This window comes from Tetrao urogallus (genome assembly GCF_951394365.1).
Source record: "Tetrao urogallus genome assembly, chromosome: 5".
Lineage (NCBI taxonomy): Eukaryota > Metazoa > Chordata > Aves > Galliformes > Phasianidae > Tetrao > Tetrao urogallus.
The window spans coordinates 18,636,208-18,662,987 of record NC_136818.1 but is presented as its reverse complement, the minus strand read 5'-3'; the positions used below and the strand labels follow the sequence as shown (position 1 = coordinate 18,662,987).

At 34.8% G+C, this 26,780-nt stretch overlaps 1 protein-coding gene across 4 annotated transcripts in view; it reads left to right on the top strand.

The window, feature by feature from the left end:
* COL11A1 (collagen type XI alpha 1 chain) overlaps positions 1-26,780 on the top strand; it is a gene marked incomplete at both ends in the record, with an annotated part of 129,619 nt that overhangs the window by 36,474 nt on the left and 66,365 nt on the right. Inside the window, 14 exons of one of the 4 annotated variants that reach the window (XM_079535685.1) lie at positions 5,776-5,892; positions 6,152-6,298; positions 6,487-6,582; positions 8,817-9,062; positions 11,588-11,650; positions 13,385-13,426; positions 13,786-13,848; positions 16,135-16,209; positions 18,872-18,955; positions 19,220-19,276; positions 22,396-22,449; positions 23,757-23,810; positions 23,922-23,975; positions 24,538-24,591. In XM_079535685.1, the coding sequence (XP_079391811.1) occupies positions 5,776-5,892; positions 6,152-6,298; positions 6,487-6,582; positions 8,817-9,062; positions 11,588-11,650; positions 13,385-13,426; positions 13,786-13,848; positions 16,135-16,209; positions 18,872-18,955; positions 19,220-19,276; positions 22,396-22,449; positions 23,757-23,810; positions 23,922-23,975; positions 24,538-24,591 (1,206 nt within the window). Of the gene's footprint in view, positions 1-5,775; positions 5,893-6,151; positions 6,305-6,486; positions 6,583-8,816; positions 9,063-11,587; positions 11,651-13,384; positions 13,427-13,785; positions 13,849-16,134; positions 16,210-18,871; positions 18,956-19,219; positions 19,277-22,395; positions 22,450-23,756; positions 23,811-23,921; positions 23,976-24,537; positions 24,592-26,780 lie in introns of all 4 variants that reach the window. The other 3 variants (XM_079535686.1, XM_079535687.1, XM_079535688.1) reach the window with 3 other exon arrangements.

Below are 26,780 nucleotides of genomic sequence, written 5' to 3'. Positions count from 1 at the left end.
TCGTGTATTTTGCCACGCAGTGGCACAGTGATTACCAATAACAATATTTCAACATACTAAACATGTGTATGTGTCTGTGAAGACAGGCATTTTCTTTCTATTGGGCACATATACAAGTTTTCTTATTTAACACAAGCCCTAGTTTAATAATTATTTCATGAAGTAATTTAGTAAGTTAACACATTCGCTGTGGAAGAAATATCCAGAATACTTATGCTATGCTGACCAATTTTGTAATTTTCAACATTTCAAAAAAGCTCAATAAAAGCATAAAATTATCAAAAACATTACAATCTAATTTTGCAATATGTATTTAATAGCTTTTCTGCTTTTCTGACCATGTATAGGGAATCTGAGAACAGGTTTCAAGATTTCTGAAAAAATCAATTTTTATATATTTGCAATGCCATTTTCAGTCACAATACGTTCAACTTGTTAAATTTAATGTATGGAGTTGGAATGAGACATTCAACTCAAGGAAAAAAGCTGATAACCTCTCTTCACTAGACTTTTATACGACCTATTTCACCAGGGCAAAAACATACACAGTGGTTAAATACCCTACCAGCTCTTTGTTTTTCTTGGTCTTTTTTGTTGTTGTTGTTTAATAAAAAATATATTTTTTTAAGTTGTTACTTGATGTATAATCAACTATATCATATATTTTATATGGTACCTGAGACAGTTCCACTTCACTCAGTGTAGCTCAGGCAAGCCAAAACTTGGACACCGAAGTCCAGCTTCATCAGACTTAAGAATCATTCAGTCTGGCATTTGCAAATGTGAAAGTACTAGGGTGTTTTATTCTTTATTATCATTTATTCGCACTTTGAAGATATGCTTTAATTGAAGCATGCATTAACTGTACTTGTTTGTGGTGGCAAATACCTATGAATCTCCATAACGTGTTAAGTACAGAGTGATGACCTCAGTTGTTGTCACTACGTCAAAGCAGTAGTGTCTAAAAGTTACTTGAAAAATCTGCTTCTGGAGTAAAAAGAGTATCTGATTGTAGATAATTGTTTATAATCAAGCACAGCATTGTATAATTAGATACTAAGAATTGAATAAGCAGATGAAATGATAATTTAAAAATATCAGGGATGCTCTTTCCTTGGGAAGTTATGTGCCTATGTTTTTCTTATAAATATTTTGTGAATAGCCTGGCTTCTGTCTTGTTTTCACAACACTTTCTACTATAAATGGAAATTCAGTTAAATTCAGCTTCCTTTCAATCACGTACATTTGGCCAGCTCACAGAAATTAGATTAGGGAAAGACGAGGTCAGTCTTCATTAATGTTGGGAATTGTATTTTGTGGAGTGTTGGCAAGTCTAGTTTTCAACAGCTCCAGCTATCAGAATTTCAGATTTTCTCTTGGAAGATTTTTCTGCAACCCAGTAAATCACACTGTCTCACTTGTTCTTGAGAAATGGCTCCCCAAAGGAACTTTGCTTCGTTTATTTTGGATCTATCCCAAACTAATGGATTATTTGAAGAAATGAAATGTTTGTCTTTTATGAAATGAGCTTGTTAAATCAAAGATGCAAATGGCTCCTGAACATACTCAAATTGCAGTATTCAGGCATCCTTTCGGAGGATGTTTATTTAGTATTCTTTATTTCAGGTGTTCCACTGATCAGAACCTATATTCTTCAGAAAACCATGTTTACTTTCAATCATCTTTAAAACTACATTTTGCTACTTTGGCCATTGTTAAAAATAAAGATCTTCCTAGCACTCTTTCTTTGTATAGATACATAATGTAGAGCCTTAAGGCAGACAGAAGCTGCCTTTGGAAGTTGAAGATTTTGTTCTTATCTCCTTTTATCTGCTTGCCCATATCACTATTATAAATAATGTAAAGATTCGGAGGTCTTTTAAATATTTTTGTTTCCTTCTGTCCTAAGATTGACATCTACTGCCATTTATTTCTTTTTATTATTGCATCAGAATTTGAAACTACTATTATGCTTGAAATCCCTTGTTTCATTGCATTTTGTAAAAAGTTAGAGTCTAAAGTGTTTCATAGTAATCTTTGACTCTTTAAGTAGATAGATGACTTCGTATAATGCTGATGCAATAAACAATGGGCTTGACAGTTCTTTGCTTTAGCATATGAATTGCTGGTTCTTCTTATTATGAAAGAAAGTAAAAAATGTTAAAATTTACATCTGCAGAACAGGAGACAATTTTGGAATAGTTTTTGTATGGATAGCAGAAGAGACCGTTTTCAGAGTAAGGCTCTAAGAATATTTACGTCATTCCACAGTTGAAATGGGCCTTGTGTGCTGCTGATCTGCTTCTAAAATTCATCTGATGAAGAAAACAGTTCATCTCTTTAATTGGAATAGCATGGTGATCTGGTAGTGCAATATAATCACTCTGGTAAAGAAAGCATGAGGTCATAGTGGAAAGTCTCATCAAGAAACAGCAGGCTTTATTCTTTCTTTCAATTGTAAGAAAGTAGTCATATGCAATATTCATTACAAGAATGTCTGTTCTGTAACTATTGGTGGTCTTAGAACAGGAGAAAGAAAAACAACAGAAAATTACATTACATTTGAAATGTGTTACCTGATCCCTGTTAGCTGAAATCCCTCCTCATGTTTTAGCTATTGTCCAATTTGAGGTCCTAAGCAAGTTAAAATGCCATGCAGTCAATGTTTTAGATATGTGGAAAAGTTTATAAAGTTATATATGTTTGCTTTTACTGTGAGCACAGTCAATCTATAACCATCCCCATATGCAGCAGTATAAAGGGACTGGTAAGCTAGCATAGACAGAGCTCAACTTGAGTAGAATTAAAGCAATCAATCAAAGTATACTTTTACTTGGCTATGCCTGTACTCATAGGAAGATCATCAGAATCTTCTACAACCTGAATGTCTCTTTAAATCCTCTTCCAATTTCTTCATTCTCTGCCTGCATTACTGGCCAATAAGACCATCCTTTGATACATAGCAACAAAGCTATACTGTCTTCCATGACAAAATTCATCTTTGTCATACTTGCTTTCATTGCCTGCTTTGACTTTTTTGCTAAACTTGGCTAAAATTTAGAAAGTTGCAGAGGGTACTTTTCCAATTCATTAAGTAGTTTTGAAATTCCAAATGCTTTCTCCTACGTTAATTAACAGAACAACGACTACAGATTTCTGACAGTTTCCCATATCTCTCCATAATGTCCCTCCAATACCGTGCCTTTAAAAAAAAAAAAGAGAGAAAGAGAAAGAAATGTCTGTGGAAACCTTCACTTCCTTGGCAGTACTCAGATTCCAGCCTGGAAACTGGCATTCCTCATTTATCATCTATTCCTGTTCATTTTGCCTGTATATCTGCATATAATAGCAATCAAAATTTAACCAAAGTTGAATTTTCATTAATAGAAGTGAGTAAAGCACAGTTCTGCAAAGTAGAATATATATATATTTTTTTGTTATCTTACCTGATGAAACAGATTTTTTCATGTTGTCATGGATATGTATGAAAGTTTTCTAGTTCTCATTCTCTCATACATACTTCCATAAGTATCTGGCTTTCCAAACTATACTGCTGGCAGATCACAGCATAAATATCAGGCTTTTTTTTTTTCTTTCCAGTCAACATCAGCATTTAGTCTTGCAATCTTATTACCTGCATAGATAGCGCAATTCATCACAGACACTTAGCCTACCTTTTATGTATTTTCTATACTTCCTTTATGTTGTTGCTTGTGGTCTAAAAACTTTTCACCTTGTTTTGTTTTCTGGATGTCAGTGGCATAGCTCATTAGAAACAAGTTGTATTCAGATGCATTTCCAAAATTTCACAAGTCAGAAAACATGTTTTTATACATTTATACACCTGTAAAAATGTATAATCACTGCCCATGAGGTCTTTGGATAATGCCATACATAAGTCAAAATGTTTCATTGACATTACTGCTCTTAGGATGGAATCTTAATTTACTGAATAGAGAGAGAACAATCACATATTACTTAAGTTTTAAGATTTAACTGCTGGTTAAACTGGGATTATTTAGTCTGAAGAGAAGGCTCAAGTTTGACCTTATTGCTCTCTACAGTTACCTGAAAGAAGTTTGTGGTGAGATGGGAGATGGCCTCTTCTCCCATGTAACTAGCAATAGAACTAGACAGAATGGACTCAAGTTGTGCCAGGGAAGATTCAGGTTGGACATTAGGAAATACTTCTCCAAGAGGGTGGTCAGGCACTGGAACAGGCTGCCCAGAGAGATGATAGAGTCACCATCTCTGGAGGTGTTAAGAATTGCTTAGGTGTTGTACTGAGGGACATGGTTTAGTTGGAAATATTGGTGATAGATGGACGGTTGGACTGGAAGATCTTGGAGGTCTTTTCCAACCTTGGTGATTCTATGATTCTGTGACTTATAAGTGTTCAAGGTCTTTCAGTGTTGTTCCCATACGTCCTGAGGAATAAACTTTTCCATGTTTTATGTTCAGTAAAATGTATTCAACGGAAGTGCAGGAATTGTATCAAAAGCCTCTGTAAACAGTTAAGGTAAACAGTTAAGCCGGACATTAGGTCACATAGTCAAATATATTTTAAAATATGGACATTTTTTTAAATCCCATTTATAATTTTTTTCTAAAATGTCTCTTTCTTATGCTGATGTTATTTATTACTTCCATGAATTCTCGGAGTCATTTAGATGTGCAATCCTCTCAGCAATCTGAAGAAACAGATATTGCCTTCATTCTTCAGGCAATGATGCTGGATTATAGTGGGAAATAAGAGATTTCACAAGTCATTAGTTCCCATTATGCACATCAGAATGTTTCTAATATTCTAAACATGGAAAAGGATCAAATTGGTGGGATTCTGGCCCCAATTCCACCTCCTTTTGGCTGCCTGGAGATGTGAAAACAATTAGTAGCAGACATGAGATAGCTTTAATTTACAGGACCAGTCAGTCCCTGTATCTTCAAGCATGATGGAGGTAGTAAGTAAAAATACCTTCTCAGCTGTGATGAGTAGCACTTGTTATGCCTAATCTAGACCTTCAGGGCAGAGCTGAGATTGTAGTTCAGAAGTTGCTGACTCCCTAGCTAGTGTCATAAAATTACATAACCTAATTGTAAGCACATTTTCACTTGTAAAATTTTTGTGGGCCAAATCTCTGCCTGATACTTTTATTATAGATACAGAGCTATGGAGTAATTTATAGCAACTGAGAATCTTAAATGAAATTATATCAGTAACTTAATTGCTCAGATAGTGTGTATCATGGAGCAGTCCTGGTCTTGGGAACTAAATCTCTCCAAACAGGAGGATAGCCATGGTTATTTGTGAGTTGTAGGCTCTTCCCTGAATCTGAAATTACTTATGCTATTCACATCAGATATTGGCATCTCTTCAGCTCTCCTGGTTGCCTGAAAACATATATAAAAGAGTATGGGTAAAAGAGGCATTATTTGTACTTAAAATATTAAATAAATATATTATTTCGCAAACATCAGTTGTTGCTCCCAGCAATCCAAATTATAGCTGAGTCTTTCTATTCAGTCCAATAAAAGATTTTTTTTCCTGACACTGCTACTTCTTTTTATTATTATTATTACCTTTACTATTTTTGCATTGTGCTTTGAGAAGAATAAGGAACTGTGTTTTTCCCCCCAATTTTATTTAATTGTTCATGCTAACTTAATCACCTTAAGTTTTAGTCCTAGAAAAAGGTTAAGATGCTCTCCAGTATTGCAAATCTAATTTGCTTCCACTAACATGGGAATGCCTCATATTTTTCATTTGCTATGTAGTACACACCAGAAGATTTTATCGAATATGACTATGAGTATGGGGATGCAGATTATAAAGAAACTGAGTCTGTAACAGAGGGACCCCCACTGTTTGAAGAGACAGTAGCACAAACAGAGGTAACAGAATCTGATCTGTTTGTTGTGTGGTGTCCAGCTGTCCCCTACCATGTGGTTTGTCAATTTGTGTCATCTGTATGTAAACTTAATGTTTTTCTTTTATTCATTTCTTTTCTCTTCAGCTTTAACACTTACTTTTACTTAGCTACGGAAGGGCCCACAACTGACAGCATTCATCTCACATTCATATACACTTTCATTCATTCTTTCTTTTCATTTTATTTATGTTTTCCCATTCCATCTTTCATAACATTTGCAGAAAAAGAAAGCCATGGTCAAAAAGAAGAAGAGGACAGTGGCCACTAGCTCAAAGGACAAATCCCAAAAGGCCACAACAAAAAAATCTGAAAAATATGCATCCAAGAAGAAGAAAAGTTATCAAGCAGCAACAAAAGACAAACTAGGGGTAAAGGTAGCAAAGAAAAAATCAAGATCTTTCCCAGGCCAAGACTGGAAGATCTCTGATAATGAGAAAAAAATAGACCTAACCCCACCAGATGAATATCTGGCTTATAACATAACCTGAAAAAAAGTGTTATCTCTTGATTTTTCCTACAGGATTTTTTTAATAATGTACTTTTTCTTTAATACTAGGCAAACATTGTCGATGAATTTCAAGAATATAGCATAGCTGAAAATGACTACGGGCCCCAGACAGAAGCTCCCTCCAGAACTACTGAAGCCAATGAGGTAATGAGAACACTTGAGAAAATTGTAGGCAAATATACGTACCTGTCAGGTGTCAATAAAGCAAAACAACACACTGTTAAAGGAAGAATATCAGTTTGTGAAGATATATGTATCTGTAATAGTGATTAATAAGATTTTACGGTTTCTCAGCCAATATCAGAACCTAATATTTTCGTGGGCAAAGCTCCCCTTGGTTCCAAGATTTGCTGAACTCATGCAAAGTTTATGATTTTGAAAATCATTCATTGATTCATTCTGTGGGAATGCAGGGTGGGGTTGTTGCATTCAGTGTGGATATGAATGGAGCTATGTCTAGTATAAATTAGGTTAAATAGCAGACACAGTCCTCCTGCTGTAATTGGAAGTGCACTTTCTAATTTTTTGTGTCGCTCTTAAGATGCAGCATAAAGCAAGCCTAACTAAAGAAAAGAACGAATGCAAGCATTGCTATGTATTGAGGTTGAGTCAGAAAACAAAGCCTTCTTTTAATAGTTCTTCAGCCAACAAAACTTAATTATTTCTCACTGAGATTCTATTCAAATGAAACTTTGTGTTTTGAATGATCAAAAAGATAAAATGATTATTTCAACTTAGTATAAACTCTGTTTTCAGAAATCCACAATGACAAGCCTAAACATTATTTTTTTTAACATTACTACACCTAAAAGGCAGTGTTGATTAATATGTCTGCATATTAATTAATGCTAGCTTTAGAAAAAAGATGACTGATTAGAGAAAATGTCATTTTTCTTTTACATATTGTTTGCAAATGAAAATATGTTGCTTATAAGATGTACAAAACTGACCCCTGAAATTCCATGGTATTTTGTCTTTATGTTGTGGATAGTTTTTGTTCAACACTTTCTTTGATTTAAAGAGCAAAATGAAAGAGAGAGAGAATCCCTATTTGTTTTCCTGGTTTCCTCTTATGTATCTTGGTGAACATGAATTAAGAGATACTTTACTTATTCTAGTATAAAATGTTCTTGTATTAAGTCTCATGTTTACCTCTCATACGTTAATAGATATAGGAATATAGATTTATTCTGCTTCTTGGGCAAGAACAGGCTAATTGTACAATAGTACAATTGTAATGAGATAGATCGAAAGCGCAAAATTATGTCCTTAATGAGAATAGTTCTGCTTAAGAGCGTAATCTGACTAAGAATTGGCTCAGAGCTCCAGCGTTTACTGTAATATATGGGAAAACTCATAGTCCTGTAGCTAATGGATTTAGACAACTGTCAAATTAGAATCTGGCCTGTATTTTAATTGCACTATATTTTAATGACTCTGGATGTTGATTAACTTCTTAATATATATTTTTAAGATCATAGTAGTTCATCTCTGGAATAACCATCTCATATTAGCAATATCTTAACTGTGATTCATTTCAAAACTATCCTTTCGAGAGATTTTTGTAACAGAATAAAGCGATTCTTTTTCCACAAATAGTTTTGTACATCTCAGATATAGCATCCTTATATGCATGCCTATAAGTTGATTGCTTGGTTTGACACTTTGCAAAGTTGGAAGCTACAAGCAATGTTGAACTTTGAGAAATGTTAAAATTAATCTGAGTTTTGCAGGTGGGACTTGACTCAGCGAAAAATATGTTTAAAATGACATGACAGACACATCTCTAGATTTGGAATGATGAATTAACTGCAAATCATGAAAAGAGAAACATTTAGCTTGGAACTGAGATTTGTAGATGCAAGATAGCAAAGGTGGCTGGGCTTAGCAAAAGTGATGCTTGCACTGTCTACACATTGTTATTGTACACAAGCCTGAATTTTTTCACTGATTGTTACAATACATGTGTTAGCTCTGAATTTATTTGCTGTTTACTAGTGTGTATGTGTACATTCATGAATACCTATGTGTGAAACCAAGCAGAGAAACTTAGCTGTATTTGGCAGTAATGTAACATTAAGCAAGCATTATGCATAACGTACTGGGTATATTGAATTCAGAGGTTTTGGAAATTAAAAGAAAATAAAGTATGAAAGCATTATTTCTTTGTACTATGTATACAAAGATCTTTTAATTACTCTGAAAGACTGGAGTTCCATTCCTTCAGACTCTAATTAAAAGACAATGTGCTGTAGTTCTACTGTTCCTTCTTCTTTTTGGCAAGTCATCATTGTGGTTGAGCATATGCCTATATTGCTTTACTAACATTAACTCACATATTCCTCCTATTCCCAAATCTTTGCTACTGGTATGAATAGCAAAACCCTGTTGAAGAAGTATTTGCTGAAGAATACATAACTGGAGAGGATTATGATAAAAAAACTGAGGAAACTGAATATGGAAGCAGAGGAGTAGACCTCAGTGAATCTGATCTTCTGGTAGATGGAGATTTAGGCGAATATGATTTTTATGAATATAAAGAATATGAAGAGAAACCGACTGATTCTACTAATGAGGAGTTTGGTCCAGGTGTTCCTGCAGAGACTGATATCACAGAAACAAGCGTAAGTTGTTTGAAGGCATAATGCAGATTAATTTAACTTAGCAATGCTTTTATAGTTACATATTCTCCTAACTCTAAAAAGCCCAATACAGACCTCATTGTACATATAAGGTGTATTCACACTATCTTTTATAGTCTGTGGATCAAACTTGTCCACTTGTTTTAGTAACCCTGAGGTTGTTTGTTTTTTTTATTATATGCAGTTTTTTTTGTCACTTCTGAGGAAGGGAATAAGGGAGGAATTGAAGTTGGGAGGGAAATAGAAGAGAGAAGAGATTTGGAATGTCAAGAATAAATGATAAAAATGAACACGGATTTTTAAATCTTTCTAAACTAGAGCTAAAGCTGGAAAGAATGTAAGTTTTAAAACAGGTGCAAGAACTAAAAAATATCAGCATTGTTACATGATTACATTAACAAGTTGAATTGTGCACAAGTCCTTAGTATAATATGGCCTCTACTACTTTCCAAGGATAAAAACAAATGAGTCAAAAGCTAGAGTTCTGAACTCATTTATGAAAATAAGTTCAATATGAAAATTAGTCAACAGTGACATTTTTATGACCTTGCAGGAGTGATTTAAAAGCTCAGTATGTCTAAAGGAAGATAGGATGACATGGTGGGTCCTGTGAATCATGCTCTTTTTTTTAGAGTTTTTTAGAGTTCTGTGTTTTAGAGTTCTGTGTTTCCCTCTGACTTAAACATAGGTTTAAAGGAAGGCTTTAATTTTCCCTTGGTTGTGCCAGGATCCTCATTTACCAGTTTACCAGACTGTAGAATCTGCATAGAAAACTAACGTGACTGAGGCGAGAAGCAGGACTTAGTTCCAACTTGAAGAATTTTCTTAGCTCAGTATTTATTCTGTCCTCACAAACTTGAAATTTCAGTTTACAAAGAATTCAAGAAATAAAAGCAAATGCTGTGAGATTGCTTTTCTCTGCCAATCTTGAAATCCATGCTTCTGTATTTCATTTATCACTCCTTTCTAAACTCAGTTGAGGTCATTGTATTTTTTTAATGATCTTTATCTTGCAATGAGATACAAGCTTACTTTTCTCCTTCTAGTACAGATGGGAACACTGTGTTAGAATGACACAGAAAAGGTCAGATTATCTGCAAAGGAAAGAGCCCATAAGGCACCATTTGCATTAAGCAAATGGCTGTGTAGACTCTATTCCCTGGTATAAATTTCACCTTAAAATGCTTTGCTCCAAAACTAAAGGATTCAGGAAGCTTGAACTGGAAACTGGCCTCTAGCCTGTGCCAGCTTTATTAATGCTTTCACCTGCTGAATTAAGAGTATCATATAATTTTCTTTTGACATATGGATGTATTTAAAGCAAATTAAGTTCTAACTTTGTTCAAAAAGGCAAAGTGAAAAGTACTGAGTACCTGGAAACTTTCAAGAAAGGGGCAATTACAATATGTGCTCAGTGTCCTTTTTTTACAGTGTGTGAATATAATCAAGCATAATTATCTGATCATTTAGTACTTGAGTTATATTGTACAGTGTACAGAACTATTGTACAGTGAAATTTGTAATTTCATAAATCAGTATGAAATGCACAAGCAATGAATATATACCTCTGGTTTTCCTTTCTAAAATAACTCATATTAAAATACTGTAGCATTATCTTCAGAGTCATTTGATATGTTCAAATCCCCAGCTTCTTTAGTGTAGACATGGAATCATTCTACAGAAAGCAAAAAATTCTCATTTGACAAGCACGGGATTTAATTTCTAGTTTGCAGTTGATATATTGCCAATTGAGAGAGGTAGTTCTGAAGAAAAACATAAATTTCATAGATTGAATAAAAATATTTCTTCCTTCATTGTTTGAATTCTGCCATTAGCATGTGTTATAGACCTGTTGTTTTAGGTCATGCTGTTCTCAGTCTTGAACCTAAAACTTTCCATAGAGCTGACCGTAAAATAATTTTGCAGTTATGCTAGTTCATTTTGTTAGCGCCATAATTGGCTATACATTAAACACTATTTAATGTTTGCAGTGCCATTTAATTTTTCTCCCACTTAAGCCATGTAATCACAGATTCAGACTAACTTACTTTCATTCATTAGATGACTAAAGAATGGAATGAAATACTTGAAGAGTACTGTCCATATAGGGCTGGGGAATCTCTAATTGCTTACCTCAGAAGACCGTGAAAATAGTTGCTAATTGCCGAGAATATGTTCATTCAAATATGGAAAGAAACAGCTCTGTGACATGCACACAGAAATCTTAAATTCCAAAGTCCTAATGCTAACCATGGTATGCAAACTATTGAATCCCATTGGAACACTAATTTTATTTCTACAAATTGATGATATCCAGTGATTTTAAAATGTTTGTGCAATTTTTGCATTAAACATTTTTGATTGATGTGTGTACCTGTGATATATTTTTCATAGCACAGTACAGTTCCAGCTTTAGCTTTCAGTTACCAGTTGTTGCAGTTCTTTATTGTGCCAAGTCCTTAGGCCTTCTGCTTATATTCATTCTGGGGGCTGTTTTTACTGGTCAGGTGACTCAACATGGGGCTTATGGAGAAAAAGGACAAAAGGGAGAACCAGCTGTGATTGAACCTGTAAGTACAGACGTGGGTGAGTTTTTCTTTAGCACTATATAACTTGCACACTGTTGATAAATCGTTTTCAAACTACGTCATTCATGATACAATGACAGTAACCTTATCCATGATCTCTGAAACAATCACCTGCAGTGTGGACTGTATAAAGGTGGCAAAAGACAGTAGCCTGTTCAGCCTTCTCCTTCTGTTTCACAAGAGACTAACCACATACCACTTAAAACAAGGAGAATCTTCTTGTCTAGGAAAAAACAGAGCATAGATCTGCTCTTCAGGGCAATTAGCGTAACTGCTGCTTGGACAAACGTGCAGGGATATCTTCCAACCTCCAGCTCAGGTAACACTGTAAGTACAGGTTTCAGCATGGGCTGGGAAGTCCACCTAAGAGCCTAAATAAATGCTTGGATGTTTAACCCATGCTTGTGCAATCAAACTGCTGAAGGTATAATTAAATACTTGTTTCAAAGGTCATAACTTGGTCATAATTACAGTAAAGGAGCACAAGCCTACATATTTCTTCTCATCTTTAAGTAGTGTGGTAATTTGGCTTTTGTAGCAGGATGTTATACTACTGGGCGATGGTTATAAAATAAAATACACCTGGATTTTAAAAAGATTGTATGAAAATGTTCTATTTTTTAATATGTGCCAGGAGTTCAGTGCTGGTGTGGTTCATTCTTTTAGAATTTTCAAGGACTGCTTTCGAATATCTATGTGACTCAAATAGAATTTAAAGTTTGGTCTGTTTTCTGTTTCATAGCAAATGAAGAACAGAATATTAAGGGGAAGAAATATCCGAAGTTGAAGCATGATAAAATACTATTATGTGTCATCATTACATAAACCTCAGACTCTGGATTCTGTGATCGAAGAACTCCTTTTGATTCTATATTGCTACTGTAGGATTAGCATTTGTTTCAGTTACCATTCACCAGAGATAGAGGAATACAGTAATGAATAAGCTGTATGCTAAGGCTGACTTGTCAGTCATAATCCGTGAAGAAGCTCACTATGCATTATCTCATAAAATGCATAGGTTTTTAGAGTTTGCAAGAGATAGTTCAGTTCCATAATACTGAAGAGGTACCCATCGCCTCTCTCCAACATTTTTGGAGTTCACTACAGCTAGCTTCCAGCTCTCTTGCCCAGTCTTCCTTCCTGTGGAAAGCCAGGTATAGGTGGAGGTCATCTGTTCCTGGGTCTTAGTGTGACCTGGAAATCAGACTGGCATCTACACTCTGAAAACTTATTATGAGGTGCTATAGGAGCCTGAGTCTAAAAATAATTGGAGTTATTCACAATGACAATAACAATATATTAAAAATAAAATGTTATTGTGAATCTAGCACTACAAGATCCCTGTAGCCTAAAAGTCTTTCTAATTTTTAAGTAAAAGAACAATTCAGATTCTAATTCTAGTAAATGACCTATGAAGATCTCAACGTAATTCCTAAAAAAGAAATCAAAATAGGTTTAAAACATCTTACAGCAGCTGAATTTAAACTGCATTCCTTTTGTTAATTATTTTTTTTAAGTTAAAAACTTGTAGGAAAAAAAGACATCCCACAAACTTTTTCAACAAAATTCTATATTATTATACTATGTGGACAGAATATCCTAAGAAAAGTTTGTCATAAAACTAAGAAATATTAGTTTTAATAGTTCAGCTAGAAAAATTGTTGTGTCTTTGTCCAAGATGTGACCAGTTAGTATCTTTTTTCCTCTCCACAACAGGGTATGCTCATTGAAGGACCGCCAGGACCAAGAGGACCTGCTGTATGTAGATTAATTACGATTTCTTTTTATTGCCATTGTGTTTCAACATTCCTGAGTTAAAACAAAATTAATCTTGTCATAGTTCACAGGGGATGTATTGAAGTTAGTATTTTAAGAAGGAAGTAAATAAGGGTCATGTCCAGCATTTTCAGTGAGAGCATGCTGCAAGCTGAGTGCATGTGAAAAGCAAATACTTCCAAGTATTAACTAGAAATCTTCATAAGAAAAAAAAAAAAAGTTATGCACTAATATATGCAATTTTCTCAAAATATGTATTCAACGTAACTTTCAAAAAAAAAATTCAAAAGCATTCTGCGAGTCATCATTCAACATAATAATTTGTCATTCATTTTCCATAGGGTCTTACAGGTCCCCCAGGTTTACAAGGCCCTGTTGGTCCTCCAGGTGACCCTGGTGAAAGGGTAAGTCAACATACAGATTATCCTGGTATTCGTGGTATGTCTTGCATTAATTATACAAGAGCAAGTGTGTTAGATCCTGATCTGAAAAACAGCTTAAGAAAATTCAAGGGAACTGATTAACTCAGCTGAGTACATCAACTGAAAAACTGGAAAAATATTTAATTAATGGTAGAAATGTCTTCTATATGAAAGTGGAAAAGAATAAAGTTCCAGTTTGCCTGTATGTCTGTGTACATTTTAATGTAAATAATTTTAAAATAGAAAAAAGCAGTAGGTTAAAATATCTTGTTTGCATCTTGAAAAAATCAATATGAACTCAGCCATAAAATATAGAGAAGCAGAGAAAAACAATGTCATTATTATACAGAATTTGTGAGTGAAAAGTGCTAAGAAGATGCATTTACCTCAATAAATAGATAATAGCAACAACAACATTTCACCTTGATAATAAACCAGCATACACTCTTATTTCACATTAACTGTATTTTGATTAGTAGATTAGTAGATTAACTGTATTTTGGAATCTGATTTATTTTGGAATCTAAACTGATAAAATTGGAATTTTAACACATTAAAATGGAATAAATCCATATAATACTCAGGTTTTAACCTAACTGCTCGCTACGTTGCTTATAAGAAAATTCTTGAATAAACACATCAAGTTCCTGCCATGGAGTAGACTTCATTTCTTGTATTGAAAAAGATGCATTATACAAAGAGATAATTGTAGGAATTAGTTACCAAACCCACTGGAACAACGCAGATGTTTGCAACTAGATTCTGCTTTCAAATTCAATCCCAGTGAAGTAATGTGCCTGACTTCAATATATGTGTAGGCACATATGGTTATTTTCTTATAAAACAATCAGTGTACACGAATAAAGGCTGTAGCTCTTTCTATAACTATTCTGACTAGTTTTCATCTTAGGTTAAAAAGCTAGAAAAGTAACATTGCCTCTCCAGGAAAGGAACACAGTTTAAGTAAAAAATGTCTATGGTTCTTCAGCTGTTGTAATAAATTATTCTGTCATCCTAATCCTAATATTGGGTATAAGATAATTGTGAAATGAATGAACATACCCTTCTGTAGAAGGCCACTTATGCACAAGTCTCACCTGTATTCACTGCATGAATTAATTTCACTCACATAAATGCTGCCATGGGAGAACAAAGTGAAAAAAGAACCCTCAAATTAACTTGGTAACACAAAGACTCATAATCATATGGCATAAAGTTGCTACAGGTCAAAGTGAAGGTTCTTTGAGTACCTTGTGGATGCATTTAACAGTTTTTTAACTTTAACTCTGAAATGCCCAGATATATAATGCTTCTTTCTAATTATGACAACATCATGTTATTCAATACTTTTTAATTGGCAATAATTTTCTATTTACAGCCTACCTACAGTATGCCATTAATAGGGATTTGTTCTATGATGTTCCAGACTTTTTTGGAGAAAGAGCTAAAAATAACAGATTATTGATCTTAATTCCCTGAGAGGAAAAAAGACTATATTTTTTAGTATCATCTTTCCCATTGTTTTCTTCAACTCTTGAGTGCGAAAAGGAATCACTTAAGTCAGTTTGATGTTTGTTGATCTGTCATTGCAACCCTGCAGAGTCATTCTTGTGAATGTATACTTTTTTTCTCAAACATGCAGTATGCAAATGAGCACTCATGACACAGGTCCTTCATGTCCTTGACAGCTTCATTTAGTAAAACTGCAGCCTGCAAACTGCTGGGACAAAAGATGCAATTCAATAATCAGTTGTCACAACAGAGGTGTTAATCAGCACAGCACTGCCTGCTGGCAACCATATGAATTGTGTACACACTGGTATATTTTTTCAACTGTAGATTATACAAAAAATGTAGCTCTTTTTAAATGGGCACAGAAGAAGGAATTCATGAAAATGCATTCCAAGTCATAACTGTAGGACTTATGTAGCCATTCAAAATTAAACATACTCAAAATTTTTTAAAGAAAATCAGCAGTGTTAGTTTTCTATGTATCAGATAAAATAAACACTGGAACACCTCAAGTCAGCCTAACCTATGAAATCTAGGTTCTCCTCACATCATTTTCAAACAATTTGTGTGATAATTAGAGAGAATATCTTTCTTCCCTATTGCTGAATGTTTTCCCCAAGCCTGCTTCTTTAGCTACCACAATAACATTCCCAGAGTGCCTCATTATGAATACAAGCTTAAGTGATTCAAACGTTTTCCATAAATAACTGTCCTTTCACTCTCATCCCTTTTTCTGTCATCCCTGTATTCTCCCAGGGTCCACCTGGTCGTCCTGGTCTCCCTGGTGCTGATGGTTTAGCAGGTCCCCCAGGTACCATGTTAATGCTACCGGTAAGTTGCGTTGTGGTTCTAGGGTAGAGAGACTCCAAAAAGATAGTGTTTCAATAAATGTAAAGGTACTTACTTTTCCATCTGATTTTGTCTTTGGAATGAGATGATAGAGTTTCTCATATGGTTTAATCATTTGGAGGTCTTTGTTTATTTGTTTGGTTTTTTTTTCAGACAATAGGCATTAGCTGCTGCATGGCTGCCTGATTAGAACCTACATGACTGTATTGCATATGCTAAAATGGTCCTTATTTTTTCAATGATAGCTGTTACCTGATACATATTTCCCAAACAAGGAATTTGCTGTTCCACAAAGGCAGACGTGTGCTTTCAAATCTCCTTCACTTGGAGAGTTTTAAACATTCTTTGCCTAAAATTGGACTTCACTGTCCTCTTTGAAAAGTCAGAGCATTCTTTGAATAGAAATAGATGCACATAGCCAGCTCTTCTCCCACTGGAACTTAAGCAAAACACCATCTGTTTTAGCAGGTGGAGGGACAAGCTCAGAGCCCTCAAAAGTGTCTTGCAGCTTTTTAGTATGAGATGCATTGTGCATGGAAGTTATTATTCCAGAGTGTGTATAGTTGAAAGATTTGATGAGTAATAACATACCAGAGTAATAATAAAGCAATTGTAAAGGAAAGGGCAATATTTTCTGTGAGATTATCTTTGTAAAAAGGGTCAGAGCTGTAGTTACATCAGTTCTGTTCCAAGAGGCAAGACTCCATCAGTATCAATGAGGAAAGGATGATTTAAATTTTATTTTTTATTTAAGAAACAATCAAGGAAAGATTATCAAAGAAAGGTAGTGTTTTTTATCTCATGCTTGCGCTAGTGTTTTGTTATCACAGCTGGCTGTATAACGCAAATATTTAGTGCCCGATAATTAGTTGGTGAAAAAATGCCACTTGTGTATTATTCCCAAATCATTCTTCCAACTGTAATTGCTGTGCCAGAAGAGGTTGATTCACCACTTTGTTCCATTAAAAGTAGTAAGTGTGGACTAATACTATACCTATCAGTCCATTTATAAAATATCACAAGCCTTTGTTTAAGACATTAATCACTCTGAGCTCAAGTAGTTTTCCAAGTTCAAAGAGAGGTTTCTCAGGAAGAATTTCTTAATTGGCTTCAGTTGTTCTGAATTCTGTCTTAGTAGTTTAACCAACATCCAGACTTCTTTACCATTTTCATTTACCATCTTATTTTCAGGACATCATATTGTTTCTGAGTCTGTGGCTCAGGTTGATCTTTGCTAACTATTTGAAATACGCTACTATTCTACTGCATTTTCTAAACATTCAGTGGAGAAAGTGGTATCCTCCAGGTCTAGTTCCAGCTGCAATGAGGTGATATAGTTTTTTCTAAAAATCAGGTGCTGTTTAAATAGTTAATCATACAAAATGAGGATAGATGTTTTGAAGTATAAAATGTCACTTTTATTTTTAGCAGATTTCCAGGTTAATGAGCATTTCTTGGGAGTTTTATTACTCTAGACAGTGTTGCTGTCATCACTTTTATAGTCATAATTCTCATTCCTAATTGCTTATTCTCCCTCTGCCACTTACAAGCTCCACTGAGAGCTGCTATCCTTTTATTACAGATGACCTGCTGACCAGCTTGAGACCCAAAGTGTAAAGGAGTAAATCTGGCAGTAGCTACACTAACTTTTCTCAGAGATACATTCTGAGTCCTAAAGGGCATGTAGAGAGGCCTTTGTGAGGCTCTTCGTTATCATGTGTGGGGCTTGAATTCATAAAAATAGGTTCACTCTTTCAATGGATGCAAGATAACTAATTGCTTGGAACAATATTTTGAAAGTAGTGTTGATTCTGCATTATGCAGATGCCTACAGAGCCATCTGGCTTCCTTTCAAATGGCAGCAAGCTCGATAGTTCTCTTTCTTTCTCATATGAGAAGAGTCAGGTACTTATTTGCAGGGGCTTAAAGCAAGTAAGTTTTCCATAACTTTTCCAAAGAAAGTCTTTCATTCTGATCTTATTATGATTGCAGAAGAAAAACTTCAGTTGCCATGCCAACTCTGGGCATAGGTAAACCATACAAACTCTGGGCATAGGTAAACCATACAAACAGACTGTGAACAGTGGAAGATTCACTGCTCTGACATCCACTGTGCTCATGTTATACCTTTGGAAAACCATGCTACTTGTTGCAGCTTAGTGTCCCTCCAAAACTGCAAAGCTTCTACCAGCAGTTTCATGAACAATAACAGATCATGAGTGCAGAGTATTCGTTAGCTTATTTTGAAATTGTCAGAAATTACAAAAACTGTTTCCTCTTAGATATCAAATGTCTTTTTCACATTGAATTCTGCCTTAAGTTAAATTTAATTTTTTATGTATATATCTAAAAACGCACTAAAAGTTAATTAACTTTGATACGTTTTAATTTTTAAGAAATACATTAAAGAATATATTTTCACTTAAGCAATTAGATTTTTTCTTCAGATCTAAAATCTTACTCTTAATACATATACTGGATCCAGTGGCTCAACTCCCCAGTTCAGCAATCTACTGAAGTTAATGGAATGAACTAAATACTGAGACTCGGTGTCTTCAGAGTGGTTTACATGGTTGCTGTGAATAATAACTGTGGTTTTCATTTTATAAACTCTGAATTCCATTTCTTGTTTTGATACCTGTAGTTCCGCTTTGGTGGAGATGGTGAGAAGGGCCCAACAATCTCAGCTCAGGAAGCTCAAGCACAAGCTATTCTTCAGCAAGCAAGGGTGAGCACAAGGAGCCTGCAAATAGAACTGCCACAAGAGTATAATTCCAAATGAATTTCCATTTTATGACATTCAGAGTGTGAAGTAAACAGCTGTAAGCATCGTTTCATGACAGTAGACATCGTTATGACAGAATACACTCACTACTGAGTGAATGATGGGGTCTATTTGCTGATGTATTGACACTGTCTTAAAACAAAATCTGTATGCTGGGCTGGCAGCTTTTTCTTGGCTCCTGATGCCTTGTTCTGTTTGTTTTCTCAGATTGCAATGAGAGGTCCACCTGGTCCCATGGGACTCACTGGAAGACCAGGTCCTGTGGTATGTAAGCAAAACAGAGACATGAATCTAAGAGCACTCTAATAAAAGTTCATTGATCTCACTCTGGCACTGCCTGCACCTCTGTACATGCTCTTATTTTATTTGAAAAGAAAGTGCTATAATTAAGGTCACAGTTTTTATTGTTATTTGAAGATTACAATGCAGCCTGAACATTAAATGAGTTTTTAATGTAGATTTTGGAATGTTTGAACACTGGTGGACTTAGGCTACAAAGCAGTCTTACAGAAATAACTACATATGCCTCTATAGTCAGTAATCTCTGTGACTATATTTACAAAGTTTCTGGTAGCAAATATGAAACACTACAGAAGAATATACTAAAGTAAGACTGTGCAGAATGGCTGTGACTCACTATTTAAGCTGAATCTGGAAATTCTTAAGATACATTATGTAGGCAATCAAAAATAATATTGATTACTAAAATAATTGTTACATTTTTTTTACTTAAGACCTGAATTTGGCCTGTACTGCTAATACTGAATGATCTGGGAAATGACCCTGTGGGATATTTTGAAAGCTTGTATGTTTTAAGAAGTCTATACACAGAACACAAACAACAGTTTTTCTAAGGATATGTAAAACAGCTTTTTGGTCACAAACAGACTTGCTACTGTAATGCCTATAGAGACTTTAAAAGGGCAATCAATGTCCAATGAAAGTGCAAAAACAGATAGGAAGTTGAGCAAGCCAAAATCACCTGGTTTATCTGCCAATTGCAATTTCCTCTTTTAGAAGATGGATATTTCAGATACAGTAGTCTACTAAATGGTGTTATTTAGCATTTAACATATTTTAAAAGCTATTATAAAGTATCTGTAGTATGAAGTAAAATAAATGCTGTAGCCAAAATCATAAGCATTTTAGAAAAAAACTCTTTTCTGAGTTCTCCCAGGTGACTCTATTTATTCTCTGACATGGGGTGAAATTCTCTTTTAAAGATTGTATAGCATCCGTTTTTGAAAGAGTCTTTTTATTTGGAAACTTAATTTGTCTATTTTGGTGGCACAGCTAGGTTGAAAAATATTTGACCTCCATTAATTTGATCTATGTCTGCTGTAATTTTTACTTCTATTGTCTATTGTGGGGGGCTGCTGAAGGAATGTTTTAAGAATAATGCAGAATACTTTCAATCTTGTTCTTACCTGATCCTAACAGCTCAACATTCCCTTCAATGACTTTTGAAAGCTATGTAGAACTAAAACTTCTCTAAATTGTGTTCTGGGTTGGTTCAGCAGTGCTTTACCTCCACTTCAAATGGAGCCAAAATTCCTGTTTCAGTTTATTCTGTGCTCCAAATCTCATGAACCTAGCTCTGTCTGTCTAGATGAAATATACTGGTTACAGACAAATAATAGCTAAATATCTTATCAAAATCTCACTTAGTCCCCAGAAACTAAGATTAGTAGGCTTTGGTTATGTTTTTAAGCAGGTGAATGCAAGAGTAATTATTTTCTAGAGTAATTCATCCAAAATGGAATGTTGCAAACAATTGCAGAAATTTGCCACAGTCTTCTGATTGATCGCAATTAGATATGTGGCAAAGTCAGACAGGTAGAGTTTATTTAAATAACTAATACACTATTTCCAGCAGTGATTTAGATCAGGAGACCTGCAGGATAACATTAAGTCTGTATAGACAGATTAGTTATAGAACTGCTATAAGCAAGGAATTAGTTTGTAAATAAAATGTTTTATTGACAGCGGGTTATATGCCTTTAGTTATATTTTATACCAGGTACATTTTCAAAGTCATCGTGTATTTTTGTACACAAAATTTAACTAAGCAACATTAATAGATGTTTTTCTACTAAGCCACCAGGAGGCTCTAGAAATCCAACTCTTTCATCTGGCCTACAGTTGCAGAAGCACCTGCAGATTCTTGATGTGTTTGTGTGTTCAGATTATTTAAATTAATGAAATAATAGGATCTCTTCATCTTAATATGAACAGTACTGTGCTAATTTAGTATCCAGTGAGACACAGACAAGCACATAATTCATTAAAAATCTTAAACACAGGTTTCTTGTAGCCCCAGTCTGGCTTCAAGTGAGTATGGAGTTCACATACTTGATTAGTGTAGAATGCAAAATAAATTTCTGCTTACTGATGTTAATTAAAAGCAGAGTTTACAACAGTTGCCATCTATCACTACTGTTCTTTCCGCTGCCATTACCAGAGATATGATTTTCTATTTGCTTAGAATTTGATTCAGTACTTGGAATGTTGGTGGCACTTTTTCCATTCCACGATGCTAGATCCAGCATTAAGCTAAGCCTTGAGAAAACTTACTTTGAATGGTCACCATGGTAAACATGGGAGGAGGATCAGTCTTCCAAGGTCTGAAAGATTCTTTTTGTGTTGAATATCTTAATTTGGTTATGAACTGCTACAGAGGTCAGAAATGCAAAAAAAAAACTTTTACCCATCGTACTTAAATATGTACCTTCCCTGAAACTGTATTCTATGTCAGCATGTCCAGAGACTGAGAGAGAAAACTGTGAAGACTACTAATTTTGCCTCAGATTCCACATAGCCTAGGTGAAGATTTATTTTAGATCTTTTCACAGGTAAAACTGAAGATCTGTATCATTTAATCACAGCAAAAATAAAAGTGCACTTTTTCATGGCAGATGCAGAAATATTTTGATTAAAATATCACTGTAGGTTATGGTAAGATTGCATCAGTTAGTGATCTTTGAATTGAACTCTATGTTTTCTTCTGTGAAACACAGAAATGGATAAAGGTGAGAAGAGGTGGATTTAATTTCTATTGGCTTCCTTGAGGCTGGTGAACTTTTGTTTGAATGCAATCTGTGCTCATATTTAGCTTTCAAGTATTATTATAGCACAAAGTGTCACTTCTGATTTCATTCAAATTTGCAGGAATTTTTCTTTCGTAGGAGAAAGATTTTTGACCAGTAGTCTCAAGGTCTATACAATGTGCACTGGGTTATACCTTCAGATTCAAAGGGTGAATTCACACTACATAATAAACAGGAGATTGTTTTTTTTCCTCCATGTCAATATATAGGAATAGAAAAATAACTTAGCAACTTAAAGTTCTGTATTCAAATAATATTTTGCTTTTTTTTATCAAGGGAGGACCTGGAGCAGCAGGTGCTAAGGGAGAAAGTGGTGAACCAGGTCCTCAGGTACAATAATATTGCTTGTTATGTTTGAACTTGTTTACTCTCACAAAAAAATGCATTTATATCTCTTCAAAGAAAATGGTTAATGATGTGCTTTCCACATGCAGTTGAGGAAAAATAGCTTTTACAATACAGTCTTAATTAAATGTGTTAGCTTGATTTTTCATTTTGAATGTGAAAGCCCATCTGCCTTTACAAAAGAAAGAACAGTTATAACTTCTGGAATGTCACTTTTATCTCTGTTCAGTAATTAAATGTCAATCTGCATGTATATAGTCTTGGGCTGTAATCTCATCGGGTCTCATAAGCTGAGAGGTTCTATTTACTAAATAAACAGGAATATTTTCAAGAAGAACTCAATGACATAGCAAGAAGGGGTCTTTAGGAATCAGCGCATACTTTTATTCTCATTTTACTATTATATCAGCTCCTGTGGTGATGTAAAAGAGTACGGAAATATTTTAGTTTAAACCTTAAAATAATATGGGATTCATAAAGATATCATGGGATGTGTCTCTGGAACAATAATTTTGCCATATTCCAAGTGGTATCATGGCTCAGCTACTTTATTAAGTACCTGTCTTATAACTGAACATGGATATTTGCAGAAGAAAAAGAAAGTAATTGAACAATTGTGAACAACTGGCCAGTCTTCTCGTTTGCATACTTACATTGTTAGCATTGTTTCTCTTCCTACTCAATATTTTTGGATGCTAGTCCTTAATCACTGTTATTTCTATGCAAGGAAGACACATTTGGATGGGTGATAAGAATACTTTTACAGAAACATACACCCACTCAACCTACAGTGATAGTTACATGTCTGAACAGTGCAATCAGGTTTTTCAGTCTGAAGTAATTTGATTCTCCTCTAGTTAAAGTTCTGCTCTATAAAGCTAAGACAGCATGTGATCTATTTACGAGCACAACTCCTGCTTGCATATGAATTAGAAATCTGAAATAAGCACTCTTCAGTTTTCATCAAATAATTATTATGTGCCTAAAATAATTTTGGTATGACAGGAACAAGAATTTTCAAATTACAGGCTTGGGATCTTCAAAGTCATCAAAAGAATATAATAAGCTTTTAAGTAAAGGGGCCAATTGTGCCATGTGTACTGTCATGAAAACTAGTGTTAAAACAGAGTTAAGCCAGATTGGATGATTGTGTTAATATAAATCAGCATTTGAAAAGTATACTCTATCATCTCCTGGGGAAAAAAAAAAAAGTCACTTCTCAGTATAAAAGGCCAACCGTGTTCCTGAGTTCAGATATTTAACTAGGTTTTTGCTGTACTTTTTAAACTCAGGGTCCTCGTGGTGTTCAAGGTGCCCCTGGTCCAAGTGGAAAAGCTGGCAAACGGGTAGGTAGCATACATATCAATCCTGCTCTGGGTAAATAGATGCTATTTAGATGTTTAAATATTACTATTTTCACTGCATTTTCAACTGTTTTCCCTTTTGCATTTCTGCAGGGACGGCCTGGAGCTGATGGTGCCAGAGGAATGCCAGGAGAACCTGGTGCAAAGGTAAATAATGAGACATTGGAATGGTCTGGATGGATTTTAAGCAAGTGCCACAGTTTCCAGCCAGGCCAAACCAAAATTCTCCTCTCATGTGAAAATATTGAGGTTTCAGATAGCTGGGTCAAATGCAAAAGCTGAGAATGAATCATGTATTTGAAATATGCTAATTAATGGTAATGGTTAGTAGCCTGACCTTGAAATAACTAAATTCTTTGGGCATGATTATGTCCCTCTTAGTTTTTATTTACAGAGTATCAGCAGTAATGAAATCAATCTTGTAACTACAAAGGGCAGCTAGAATTGAGCTTTTCAATTCAGTTCAGACTTCTTTTTATAAACACCATACCTACAGTGCAGTAAAGAAGCTGGTGTGGCATATTTTCTAGCTGTAATACATAGAGAAAACTTTGAGAGCTTTATTGTTGTACTCCCCCCTTCCATATATTTCATTCAATAAGAAAGTGTAACATTACTCAAAATTAACACAGAAAGAAGGTACAATTTACTCAGAGTATTACAGACTGTAAGCAGTAATTTACGGAAACTGTGATTTCTTCTCTCCAAGGGTGACAGAGGATTCGATGGTCTTCCTGGCCTCCCTGGTGACAAAGGTAACAGGGTAAGAAAAACATGCATATTTATACAACAACGATACAATCACAGAAATAATGTACTATTCGTTAAGAATAGCACGAACAACTGTGAGGAAAGCTGAAACAGAATGTCAGCATTTCACACTACAGAATAATATCTGTCTTGTCAGGTAATGTGTTCCTCAAAATATTTTAGTAGTATCAATCAGCCAGACTACAGTTCACACATATTATTGGTTTAAATATATTTTTAGAATTCAGATCATATCTTCAGGTTTTGCTCTAGGCTTTTGGGTAGGTTTTTTTTTGTTGTTGTTCTTGATGATGAAATTTGTCTGCTGGATTTAAATTGATTGTTAAGGGAAACAGTAACACAGTAAATTAGCATTACATTTCTGTATCAGGAGTATGAAAATTTTTAACCTGCAAGAATCTTGCTCAAAAACTGCATTTGAAACTGCAAACTGAACATCTTAGTGTGGCTCATTCCAACAACTTCAGATTCGTGACAGATCAAAGTCATATCAGATAATTTGGGAAAATTTGAAATAATACTTAAAACAACTAATATACTAGCTCCTGTTCTCATATTAATTGAGAGGATGAGGTTGCATCTTTCGCAGCCGGGGCTTTCTGCTGTAAATTATACCCCTAAGACAGATAGTAATAACATGTTCTACTGAGTGTAAAGCCTGGTAAATGCATAAAAAAACAGTGTGTAGGAATTTCAGAACTAAATATTCCCATGTGTGCTGATGACCAAGGAATGATGAAAGCTCTCACCCTTCAAGGCGTTAGTATGGTTGCTGCCCTTCTTGGAAAATGTCACCAGTGTTGACTACTGGTCTGTGACTTAGTGCTTTGTAATAACCTCTAAGGATACTCTCTTGAGTTCTTTCAGCAATAGAAAAAGAATTTTTATTGTCATGCAAATATCTTGATCCTTTTCTGTCACTCCTTCTTATTAATATGTAAGGTAATCAGCACAGAATTGAAATTTGGCTTCATCAGCATGTGACCAGCAGAGGGGGCTAGACATTAAGTTCTTGTTACGACTCTGAAGGCTAAGCAGAAATTGGTTCAGAGCCAGGGTACGTGTCTTGTCTGCTTTCCAACCTTTAATGGTAGAATCGTCAGTCCATAGGACATTCTGTATCATAAAGAATTTTTTTTCCAAATATTTTATTTGTCCCATATTTCCTAAATAAATGAGAACTGAAATTGAATAAGTTTGTATTGAAATTTGTGACGTGTTAATGAAAACAAATGTTTCTTTTTGTCATTTTTTTCATCTCACTATTTAAAAATCACTGCATTCTCATGTTTGTTTGGCAGTCTTCTTTAAAATCACTAACTATATCCCCTCTGAAATCAGCTCAGTTCAAAGCCAGACCAGATAGCGAGACCTCTTTGGATTCATAACTACTTAACAGCACGTAATATAAATATTCAGTTCTCTTTGGCTTAAAATAAACAGAAAAATATGACAAGAGAAATGCTTTTTTTCTATTGTGTTTGCGTTTCAGCATAAAAATAAGCAAGAGACTATCTACTAGAAGTAAAGGTCTGAGGAAGACGAAATTCCTGCTTCGGCAGAACACTGGAAGAAAAGAATTAGAGTACTGAACAACTGAGAGTGCTGATAGGGTAGTTGTGTTCTGACGTATGACAATACAGGACACTGAATGCAAGCTTCTAATCTCTTTTTGAGTGCCATGCTATTGCAAGACAAGAAAGGTAGCTCTCCAGAGGCTAAGCTCTTTAAACATCTGAAGGTTTAAGTCAGTTTTTACCTAGATATTAATTAGAAGTTAAAACACAGATTATGCATCTTGTGAGTCATCTTTCAGTAGCATCTTTTAGCATGCAGAAAACCACGTACTGTACCAGAAAATCATGTTGAATAGTTTCAAAACTTATCAAAATGTCAAAACTGCTGTAGTTATTAATCTTCTGTCTCTGAAAGTGCAGTTCATAGAATTTCATTCTTTTCAGTAACGACTCCAACTTTTAGAGAAAAGAAATTGAATAAAATCCTAATACTTTTAATACAAGAACACTCTGGGAGAAGAGACCAAGCTACCTAAAATCCCCTAGCAAAGTTAAATTTTGAAAGCATGAAATGGAGCCACTGAAGAGTGATTCCATATATCTCTGCAATAATCCTCTGCAGTGGTCATGCTCCTTGGAGGCAATGATTGAATTAAGGAAAGCA